Genomic DNA, 12,582 nt, shown 5'->3' with positions numbered 1-12,582 from the left:
CATCATTCACCAGTCGAGAGTCCGTTTCCTCCTTACCTTGGAAGTCGTGCATATTCCTGTGGCTTTCCAAATTGGCATGGCATCTTCCATTTCTATTGTGGATGGTGCCACATACCGATGCTTGTTCTCGCCAGCTTTGTCTCCGTACACTTGCGAATTGCGTATTTTCAGCAATCACCATATATCAGTCGATGGCGTTTTTAACACAAATCTCCTGCAACGGTCGTTCCTTCACCACTCAGTTTTTGGTGGTCGGCTCCCCTGGTGGCACTAACCATCTGGGTTTGGACATTTTTGGTTGTCTCAGTTTGTCAGTGCAGGATGAGGTACAGGCGGTTTCGATCCCCTCCTCGGATACCCTCCTCGCCCCGTTGCTGAGCAAATACAAAATGTTGTTCTCATCCTCCACCCCAAGGGTGAAGGGTTTCACTACATTTTTTAAGGCTCGCCCAGTCCCCTTTGCTCTCCAAGACAGGCTCCAAGTGGAGCTTCAACACTTACAAGTCAAATGGTGCTTTATGCATCTGTGGCAATTTTAAGGTCACAGTAACTTCTCAGTCCATCATTGATGCCTATCCTGTCCCATTGGTGGATGACATACTCTCACATCTTGTGGGATCAACCATTTTCGCCAAAATTGATTTGCGCGATGATATTTGCAGCTGCTGTTAGATGTGGAATCGCAGCAGATCCTAGTCATCAAATCCCCGTGTGGCCTTTTCCGGTACAACCGCCTACAATTTGGCACAGCCAGTGCCCTCGCCATTTTCCAATGTAAATTCAAACATCTCACAACACAGGTGCCAGGTGTGGCAAATTATCTGGACAATGTCATTGTCAGTGGCTCGTCCACGGTGGACTTCGCGGACAAGCTGGACAGGCTGTTTCAGTTTATTCCGAGGCTAACCTGTGCTGCCAGAAAGAAAAGAATGACTTTTCTGCACGCGAGGTCAGTTATCTTGGGTTCAAGATTGATGCCCGCGGTCTACACGCCTCTAAGGAGTATGTTGAGGTGTTCAAAACTTGCCTCCTCCCACCTACATGAAGCAACTGCAATCCGTCCTAGGTCAAATTAACTATTATCAGCGTTTTATACCCCAAGCCACCGAGATTTTGGCACTCTTGACCAGTTTGTTGCACAAAGGTGTGCATTGGGTTTGGGACGCGGCACATGAGCAGGCTTTCACAAGTCTCAAGTCGGCTCTCTCCTGACCTCCGTGTCTGGCCGCTTCCGACCTTTTCCTGCCCCTCATCACTGCATTGGACTAGGGTCTGGGTGCAGTCGTCTCACAAGTGGTAAACGGCGTCGAGAGGCCAGTGGCCTTCGAATTCTAAAAACTGACTGATGCTCAAACCAAATACAGTCAAATTGAAAAGGAAGCTTTGTCGTTGGTTTCTGCCCTAACAAAATTCTACGATTTCAATTATCGTCATCATTTCACTCTGCAGACTGACCACAAACCTTTGGTTTCTTTGTTTCACAAGGGTGCCGCAGTGTCCACCCAGACAGTGCGCCAACGCCAATGTTGGGCACTCTTCCTGGCGCCGTTCGACTTTGATATTGTCTATCGCACCTCTGGAAGGCATGCAAACACTGGTTTCCTTTCCAGACTGCCTGCAAAGTGGACCATGAGTTTGACACTTCCTCCTTGGTTTTTTTTATGTGAAACCGAATGTGGATGCAGCTCTAGATGCACTTCCATTAGATGGCAATGCAGTCCGGCGAGTCACCACTCACGATCAGACATCCACCGCCAAATCACTGCAGGTTGGCTGAACAGACGTCATAGCGTCCACGATGCAGAAGTCCAGCATTTTTTGGGATCATCAGCACAGTCTCTTTTTCTGCAGTGCGGGTCATCCTTTTGCATAGTGATTCGGATGTTCCCCGGGTGGTGATACTGCACGCATTGTGTTGGCACGTCCTCGATCTCCTCCACGCTGGCCATTGGGAAACCATCTTCACCAAACAGCTGGCCCACTGACACCTTTATTGGTGTGGATTGGATAAAGACATTGCCTCCCTCGTGTCAGCCTGCACCACGTGTCAGACACATCAGGCAGCATCCCCGTGCCAGTATTTTTCATAGCCAGATGCAGCTGCTCCATGGGAACGTCTCCACTTCATGGATCCCAATGGTTCATCCTGATTGAGTCCGGGTCGGGATACCCTTACGTCTTCTGCATGATGAACACCACTTCTGCTGAAACTATCAAAATTCTCTGGTATCTCTTTGCTGTCGAGGGACCCCCCAAAACAATCATTACAGATTATGGTCCCCAGTTTATTGTGACCACGTTTAAGCAACTTTGTGCTGCCAATGGGATTTCCCTCATCCACACAGTCCCAGTTTCACCCTGCGTCAAACGGCCAGGCAGACCATTTTGTGCAGATATTCAAGACCCAACTTGATAAACTACTGAGCCGTCATGCTGCTTTTTTTGGTTACATAACATGCTGGTAAGAGTCCAGTGGAGATACTTCACAGTGGAGCATTCTGCTCTCCCTTATCTATCCTTGTTCCTGAGACTTATTACCCTCCCGCCAGCACTCTGGTGCCCTCCTCCTGCATATCTTTTCACATCCACAGATGCGCTGGGCACTTGCCATCATCACCAATCTCTGCAGCCAGGTGATGGCATCTCTCCAGTAGGTCAATGGCTCCACCACTCGCCAGCACCTCAACCAGCTCTGCCCCCGTATGGTGAAGCAAGACACCCCTGGGGAGCTGCCAGTGCCTGTCAATGGCCGCCCTGTGATGGAAACTCTGATTCCGCCTCTATCTCAGCCACTGCCTCTGTCACCAGCTGCCCCTGCTGTGTCACCGCCTACAGTCCCTGATGGTCATGAACCTATGGACATAGACCAAGACGTCCACGAACCAATGGACATCGACCACAACGCCCCCTCTTCTATGGACATTTGTGGTGCTGTGCCCTCTTTTTCCAGGAGGAGAAATGTCGTAGCGGCTCCTTACTAGTTAGGCGGCCCGCACTACAGACAAGCATGGTGGGCTGCTGACCTCCCTTCAAGAGCTCATGTCAAAACATTGCCAGTGAATGTAAACATCAACAAACTTTCTGCATAAACACAGCATTACTTTGTGAAAGCCATGTGATAGAGATCCACCAATTGGAAATAATGTGATTAAGTGTAGGACTCCACAGAACTGGTGTTATAAGCATGCCTGCTGAGTCAGACCAGCAGTGTGTACCTACAGCTAGGACAGCTCCGGCTGATACCTATGCTGGCTCTGGCCCAGTGGACACTCAAAGTAGTCTCTCTGTAGAAATTTGTATCTTGCTGGGCGTAATGCCACTTTGGAATTATGTAGCATACTATTTTGGTTGCTATTATTTCTTTTCATTGTCTTGTTACATTTATCTTGGCTTTGGCCACCACAAGAATTATTGTGTTTCTCATTGTTCTTGAGTTTGGCAATTAGTGCATGCCAAGATGGCATTTTAGTTGAATGAAGTGTGTTCAAACTTGATCATTAGTTCTTTGCTGCTGACCGCAGGACACAACAAGAATGACATGCTGTATCCTGTATGGGACAAACTCTCTAATCCAATTTCACAGTTAGTGTGACATTCTGTACACTCGTATTTTGTTTGTTAGGCGGCAATGTGGAATTGTATCAAATGCTTTTATAAGTCAAGGAACACTGCATGTGTCTGGCCTCCTGTGTCTCATATACAGAGCGAGCTGGGTTTCATACGATGATCATTTCCTGAACCCATGTTGATTCCTACTGAGGAGATATTTGGTCTCCAGAAATGTCAAAATATGCAAGCATAAAACATTTTCCAAAAGTCTGCAACTGTCCGACCTGAGATACAGGCCTACAGTTTTATGTATCTGTTCTACAACCATTCTAGAAAATGGAAATGATCTGTGCTTTTCTCCAATTATCAGGAACAGTTCGCTTGTCCAAAGACCTATGGTACATTGTTGCTAGAAGAGGGCAACTTCTTTCACATACTCTATGTAGAATCACACTGACTGCTTTCACAGGTGGTTCTGCATCTGGTAGGGTAGGATATGTTAGTGACAGAACAGATATAGCGTGTGCAACATGAGTGGATAGAACAGGACTTGAACCCGTCTTTTCCACAAGGGTATGACCCCACACACTCTGTGATATGTGTCACACTCCCGTGGAAGACTCAAGTGCAAGCCCTACCCTATGCATTCACCCATACACACCATTCCAGTCCTGTTACTTGCATATCTTGTCCCACCGTCCTACTGGAGGCAAGGTCACCTGTGAAAGCAGTCACATCACATACCACCTCTGCTGTAACTTTTGCACACTTTTCGTTCCCACAATCTTTCTGGCCTCAGTTTTCTCTAGTCTCTACCCCACACTAACATCCACCCCTGTCCCCATGGTTCCCACATCACACATAGTATACTCACTCTCTTCTCCACAGTCTCAAGATGATGACAATATCTGGGAGTGAGAAGCAACTACAGCAAACTGTTCCTGTATGCTTCACTAACTACAATTTTTAACGATAAACTGATTTGAGGATATTAAATAAGGTCTTTGGATTGAATGTATTTCAACATACTGGTCAGTGCCACCAGCAGCTGCTACAGTCTTTTTAAAATCATTTTGAGGAGCAGAGGAAACAGAATGCTACAATGTGATTAAAATGTTTTGTTAGAATGCTTGTGGATGAACACTTTTGTTTGTAAAATGATGAATTTGATGAATGAAATACTTTCGTTTCAACCAGTAATGGCATTTCACAGCAATTTTGTAATATCATGCATTAATTTTGTGTGTGTTCTGTTTTATGTCCTTTTTGGGAGTGAGTAGCAATTATAAATGGATGGTGGGAGTTGGTGCGGTAGTAAGGATTAGGTGGATCAAAATGGACTTACGTATGTAAAAAAAAAAAAAAAAACAGATTCTGAGTGCACTGTAATTAGAAATGTAATTCTACATTAAGCTTGTTATTTTATTCTTGTGGCTTGTACTAGTAATACAGGGAGGGTTACACTAGAGTGGAATAATACCACTTTATTTATTGACTAAACACATTAAGAACAGTATTCAATGCTTTAAGAAAACTCAGTAATGAAAGGGGATCTCCAGTTATATTGTTAATAGAATGAAATTACTATTTTTAAGATGATCGGATTTTATAATATTCAATGCTGGAAGACTCAGGTGGAATATGCAATTAGAGTTTGCAGGATGACTGCTTTATCTATTGATAGGATCACATAAAACTTTCGGAGAGCAATGTTGTGACTGTAGCCTAAGAAACAATTTTAATCCCCCAGACTATTACAGACACAAAGGTTCTAATTAGCATTAAAGTATCAACATCTCTGCAGTTTCTGATTCTTGTGTTATTATTCTCTGAAGACTTTTCACATATTACAAATTAAAATATGCACAGAGAACTGCAAGTATAACACAAATGATTTTTTTGGTGTGCTGAAAAAATATGTGGTTAAAATAGTAACCTACACATGCTGTACGTTAAATTACTTCATATCATACACAAAAGTTATAGTGGTTGAATACCCTTGACAAACTACAGCACTCAGTGATAAATTACTCTTAACTGAGTGAAGCACAAGAATACTAACCAGATTGACAAGGACAATACGGCCATAATTGAACACCTGAGTCTCGATATGGCGCGCAAAGGCTTCTGCATGGTTCTCAGTGGGCACAAGTCGAGGCCTTGGTTTATATTTTAAGTTTGGTAACTGAGTCCAGAAGAGGGGAATGCTCCCCCTTATCTGCAAAAACGTAACAACATTGTCTCTCAGTACAGATTTTTGGAAAACTGATGGTATATCACCACGTAACACTCCAGATTAGTTCAGCATTAATAATAATAATAATAATAATAATAATAATAATAATAATAGTAATAATAGTGTTTAAATACTTGTGTATTAAAGGAGACCACTCACTGAAAAGGAGAAACATCGAGTTGTCGATAGGCACGCACGTTTGTATGTGTCTAGCAACAAATCAACATTTCTGCAATGAGTTATTTCCTTTAATTGAAAAGTATTTACACTACTTTTAATCCAAAAGTATTTCCTAAAGCAAAAAATAATGCTTGTGACACACTGTGCTATATTTAGCATAAACCCATTACATCCAATTAAAAAAATGTTTAGGGTAGAGTCGGCACAGTTCTTTCAAATTTCTACAGTTAAAGATAGATCTGATATTTATCATGGGAAAGAACACAGCCAAAGGCAAAACAACACATTGAGTCACTTAAATGTTTGTTTTCTGCATGGTGTCCCTTGTGTTACACAATTACAGCCCCATTCTCAAGAACAAAAAAAATTGTTGAGTTATCACACTGAGGAAATGCATTATTCTGACCGTACTGGGAGTAGCGAGGGGATACAAACTCTTGAAAACATTGGACGTCATATGGAAATACTGACGAAAGGACATGCTGCAGTCAGTTGCTCAATCCACCATCACATCTATTTGGTTAGTTTGTAGGTTTTAGAATACCAGTCAGCAAATGTGCTTATAACTGCTGTACAATTTTCTCAACTGTATGTTTCTAGAAAGCAAATCAGAAGAAACTACCTTTCACACCTGCATCAATTTATCGTTTGCATAATGGGATCGAACTGTTGTTGTTGTGGTCTTCAGTCCTGAGACTGGTTTGATGCAGCTCTCCATGCTACTCTATCCTGTGCAAGCTGCTTCATCTCCCAGTACCTACTGCAACCTACATCCTTCTGAATCTGCTTAGTGTATTCATCTCTTGGTCTCCCTCTACGATTTTTACCCTCCACGCTGCCCTCCAATGCTAAATTTGTGATCCCTTGATGCCTCAAAACATGTCCTACCAACCGATCCCTTCTTCTAGTCAAGTTGTGCCACAAACTTCTCTTCTCCCCAATCCTATTCAATACCTCCTCATTAGTTACATGATCTACCCACCTTATCTTCAGCATTCTTCTGTAGCACCACATTTCGAAAGCTTCTATTCTCTTCTTGTCCAAACTGGTTATCGTCCATGTTTCACTTCCATACATGGCTACACTCCATACAAATACTTTCAGAAACGACTTCCTGACACTTAAATCTATACTCGATGTTAACAAATTTCTCTTCTTCAGAAACGATTTCCTTGCCATTGCCAGTCTACATTTTATATCCTCTCTACTTCGACCATCATCAGTTAGTTTGCTCCCCAAATAGTAAAACTCCTTTACTACTTTAAGTGTCTCATTTCCTAATCTAATCCCCTCAGCATCACCCGATTTAATTTGACTACATTCCATTATCCTCGTTTTGCTTTTGTTGATGTTCATCTTATATCCTCCTTTCAAGACACTGTCCATTCCGTTCAACTGCTCTTCCAAGTCCTTTGCTGTCTCTGACAGAATTACAATGTCATCGGCGAACCTCAAAGTTTTTACTTCTTCTCCATGAATTTTAATACCTACTCCGAATTTTTCTTTTGTTTCCTTTACTGCTTGCTCAATATACAAGATTGAATAACATCGGGGAGAGGCTACAACCCTGTCTCACTCCTTTCCTAACCACTGCTTCCCTTTCATGCCCCTCGACTCTTATAACTGCCATCTGGTTTCTGTAAAAATTGTAAATAGCCTTTCGCTCCCTGTATTTCACCCCTGCCACCTTCAGAATTTGAAAGAGAGTATTCCAGTTAACGTTGTCAAAAGCTTTCTCTAAGTCTACAAATACTAGAAACGTAAGTTTGCCTTTTCTTAATCTTTCTTCTAAGATAAGTCGTAAGGTTAGTATTGCCTCACGTGTTCCAACATTTCTACGGAATCCAAACTGATCTTCCCCGAGGTCCGCTTCTACCAGTTTTTCCAATCGTCTGTAAAGAATTCGCGTTAGTATTTTACAGCTGTGACTTATTAAACTGATAGTTCGAACTATGCAGCTAAAAGTATGATTTGCTTTACAGCTCATGTGTAAACAATGGAGTCCAGAAAACAAACATTACAATAAAGGAACTGTGTTCAGAATATGATCAATGCGAAGTACTAGACATAAGTAAAGTGCATTGAAACACGCCAAACATGGAAGGCACTTGAACTATGAAGGGAAACTATTTGAGTGTGATCACATCAATGAAATAATTAAAGATCAACTTTCAAGAAATAAAACAGCTTCCTATATGTCCTGCTGACAACAGCGACAAAAGTAACATGAGCAAGGCAGAAGAAACAGTTATTTTAATTCCCTCAGATACTTCTTTGGGTGAAAGTATGCAGTTTCAATAAAAAACAATAACAGTTTTTCACCAAGTAAAGCAAATGACATTTCTTTTCTCCTAGAGGATGTGCAAGGAAAAATATGCTAATATATTATGTTTTAGTGAATATCATACAAGAGATGTTGAAATGTTGCAGTTGAGTGTTTACTGTATAGCAACATGTTAATCCAGATCTACACTGGAAAAAGGTGGTGGTGTAATTAAGGTAAAAAAAAACATATCTTACAGATCATTGGATTTAACGTGTCACTGTACAGAATAAGATATTGAAATATTTGGAGTAGAAATGGGACCTACTACACATGACCTGCCAGTTGCGTTAGCGCTTTACAGAGCCTCTACGGGGAACATGAATGTGTTCCTGTAGCAGCTAGAGTCTCTCTTAAACCAGCTGTGTTCAAAGTTCAAGACTTCAATAACTGAAGGCAATTTTAATAACAATTTTCTAAATGAGAGCAACAGTAAAGAAGATTTATAACACCTAGTAGAGTCTTTTAACCTGATGACAGTAGGAGATTTTCCAACTAGGATTTCCAATAACCGTCAAACTCTGATTGACAATATATTTGTAGATGAGTCAGGGCGCAACAATACCAATACATGTCCTATTGTTAATGACCTTTCTGGCTGGTTGGTTTTTTGAGGAAGGAGACCAAACAGCAAGGCCATCGGTCTCATCGGATTAGGGAAGGACGGGGAAGGAAGGCGGCCGTGCCCTTTGAAAGGAACCATCCCGGCATTTGTAATGACCTTTCTGACCATGATTGTCAACTGCTTACAGTCACCAACATCAATCTGTGCAACATGTCTGACCATTCTTGGAAATCTTTTACGATCCCTTACAAATTTCAAATGTAGCCTCCAGGAGGTAGATTGGAGTCCAGTTTTCAGTAAAACAGATGAGAATAAAAAGTATAATACATTTTTAAATGAATTTATGTCTCACTTTGAAGCTAGCTTTCCTAGAAAAAAATAATTAGAAATAACCATGTAGCCACTGACATGAACATGTGGCTCACTGCAGGAATAAAAACAATCTGCAGAACAAAAAGGATGCTTTATAGTTCTCTCAAAACTAGTAATGACCCAAAAGAAACAGCAACACTACAGACTACTGCAGCAGTCTAAAGAGGTTTATAAATAAATCTAAGAGTACACGCATAAAAACTGAAATTGTGACATCAGAAAACAAAATAAAAACAATTTGAAATGTGACAGAGATAAACTGGCAGAAAAACAGGGAACAGGATACAGACAGACATTAAACAAGGTGACAATATTATAAAGAAACCTGAAATAGTTGCAGAAATATTGAAAAAAACATTTTCTGTCAATAGCAGACAAGGTAGGCTGCAAAGGATCTATGGATGGAGCAATGGCTCTTCTACAGAAAGCTATCTGCAACAGAACCTCACAGATATCCTTACTTCTGCTTACATTAAATGATACTGAAAGTATAATCAAGTCATTATAAAATAAAATGTCTGCTGGTGTGGACAATATTTCTAATAAAATATTGAAATATTGTTAAAAATATAGAAGTTCAATCTTATGCAACACATTCAATGGATAATGCATCATTGCAAGAAGGAATTGTCCCTGGGAGACTAAAACTGGCTGTAGTGATACCTCTCTTTAAAAAAGGTGACAAAAACAGTGTCACTATCATCCAATTTCCCTTTTAACTATCTTTTCAAAAATTCTCGAAAAACTTGTGCACAGATTGATCATCAACCATCTCAACTTCCACAATATCCTCAACAATAGTCAATATGGGTTTTGTGCTGGTTTTTGAAATGTACAAACTATATTTTCCTTTAACAATAAAGTTTTGGAAGCCATTAACAAATAAATGTCTCTAGTACGTATCCTCTGTAATCTCTCGAAAGCCTTCAATTGTGTAAATCACAAAATTCTTTTTAAAAAGGCAGAATATTATGGTCAACGTGATAGCGTTATTTTGTGTGGTTTGTGGATTCAGTCCTACCTAATGGACCAAAATCAGATGGTAATGCTGAATGGCACTTCCAGAGAACCTTCCTCATCGGGGTGGGGTATCTTAGGTTGTGGTGAGCCAGAAGGCCTGATTTTAGGTTCGCTCTTGTTTCTTTTTTTCCATTTATGTTCTCCCTATTTGCTCCAATACAATGAGTAATTTTACTCTTTTTGCATATGATATATCAATTCTCGTTGATGAACTGTCTGACAACAGTCTTGAACAAACTACAAACAAAGTTTTCTCTGAAGTTTTAAATTGGTCTTCTGCAAATAATCTCTCACTCAACGCAGATCAAATCCATTATATGATGTTCCACACGCCACAAAAATATCTTTTAGAAATTAACACACAGTGTAGAGATCAACACAAGAAGTTGAGGATACAAAATTTCTGGGTGCATACATAGACAGCAAATGTAACTGATGTACCCACATCCTTCATCTTTATAAAAGACTTAGCTCAGAAATACATATGCTACGAATTATTGCTTCTTTGACTGGAGTGGATACTGTTAAGGCTTCCTACTTTGCTTACTTTCATTCATCTTTATAAAAGACTTAGCTCAGCGATATATACGCTATGAATTATTGCTTCTTTGACTGAACTGGATACTGTTAAGGCTTCCTACTTTGCTTACTTTCATTCAACAATGTCTTATACTATTATATTCTGGGGGAACCAGCCTCTGCAAAATATTTTCACTGCTCAAAAAAAGTCATCAGAATAATGAGTGGTGTCCATTGTAGACTTAGGAAATTGTTTCGAAAGATGGGGATCCTTACCCCCCACCCACCCACAGTATATTTTTTCCTTGTTGAACTTTGTAAAAACTTCTCTCTAAATAAAATAGTCTACACACTGAATTGAAAAGTCTAAATCTGGAGCAAAAAGGAGCGTATTACTCCAGCATTAACCTGATTAATGCACTCCCACCGTATATCAAATGTCTGCATAAACAGTTAACAAAATTCAACCAACTCCTGAAAGAGAGAGAAATCTTGTTATATGGCCAGTGAATTGATGAGAGAAAATTAATAACCACCAGTAAATTCACAATTGTTTTAAAAATACTTTTAATCTCGCTATCATAGATTCATAATAATTTGGTTTTCTGTATTCAAGTATGTATTCATTATACTATTTAGCTTACTTCTGCTTCCTCTGTATATTACAGATCTTTTTAAGTGTAACTCAATATTCTGTTAATTGGATATAGGTTCTTTAGTTGATATTTTATCTACATTGTATCTTTTACTGTATTTATGTAAATTAGCCTGTATCTGATCCTGCATCAGTGCACCACAATATTTTATTAACTGGATATATGATCCTCATTTGACACCTTATTTACATTGTAACCTTTACAGTACGAAGCGTGTTTTTTAAGTAAGGTCTGTTTTGTTGTAAACACTAGTAGTTCGCGTGCATATTGCAACGAGCACATGCGTCATGTACCGGCATGCCTCGGGAACAACTGTGCTCAGTTTCAGCTCTGTAGCTAACCTGTACAGTTCTGTTCTGTGCTTTCAAAATGTTTAAGACTATCAACTCGCCTGCCACATGTGAGATTCGCTCAGTGACACAGTTTTTGTCAGCAAGTAACCTGTCTACTGCAGAAATTCATCGACAGATTTGCAAAGTGTATGGTGATACTGTTATGAGTGAAAGCAAAGTGCGTAAATGGGTATGAGAATTCAAAGATGGCTATGGCAACGTCCATGATGAGGACCACTCCGGTAGCCCTTCTTTGATTACAGACGATTTGGTGGCTTCAGTTGGAGTGAGAGTTCTTGAGAACAGGCGCTTCACAATAACAGGTCACTCAAAGGAATTTCCTGATGTGTCAAGATCAGTGCTTTACAACATTGTTTCTGAACACCTAAAGTTTAGGAAAAGTGCTCCTGTTGGGTCCCAAAACTCCTAACAGAGGACCACAAAAACCAAAGATTTGAGTGTGTGATGAAGTTCTTGACTTGTTATCACGAAGAAGGTGACAGCTTCTTGAGTCAGATCATAACTGGAGACGAAACATGGATTTTGCATATCACACCCGAACTGAAGCAACAGAGCATCAAATGGAGACACGCACGCGCACGCGCACGCACCCACGCACTCACCCACCCACACACACACACACTAGCCTGTAAAGGTGAAGTCCAAACAGACTATGTCCCAGCACAAAATCATGGCGTTGGTGTTTTGGGATAGGCATGGTGTTTTGTTGGTTGACTTCACGCAACAAAGAACCACTATCAATGCAGAAGCATACTGTCAAACACTGAGAAACCTACGCAGAGCGATTCAAAACAAAAGACGCGGAGTGC

The 12,582-nt window shown here is 40.6% G+C and overlaps 1 protein-coding gene across 1 annotated transcript in view; it reads right to left on the bottom strand.

Annotated features, from left to right (window-relative positions):
- The window catches only part of LOC124802794 (phosphatidylinositol-3-phosphatase SAC1), a 77,772-nt gene that overhangs the window by 42,648 nt on the left and 22,542 nt on the right, over positions 1-12,582 (bottom strand). Inside the window, exon 7 of the mRNA XM_047263796.1 lies at positions 5,612-5,767. Coding sequence (XP_047119752.1) covers positions 5,612-5,767 — 156 coding nt within the window. The remainder of the gene's footprint in view (positions 1-5,611; positions 5,768-12,582) is intronic.

The sequence above is a fragment of the Schistocerca piceifrons genome, chromosome 6 (assembly GCF_021461385.2).
Source record: "Schistocerca piceifrons isolate TAMUIC-IGC-003096 chromosome 6, iqSchPice1.1, whole genome shotgun sequence".
NCBI classification, from domain to species: domain Eukaryota; kingdom Metazoa; phylum Arthropoda; class Insecta; order Orthoptera; family Acrididae; genus Schistocerca; species Schistocerca piceifrons.
Note: the sequence above shows the minus strand (reverse complement) of the source record. Positions and strands in the feature narration are given on the sequence as shown.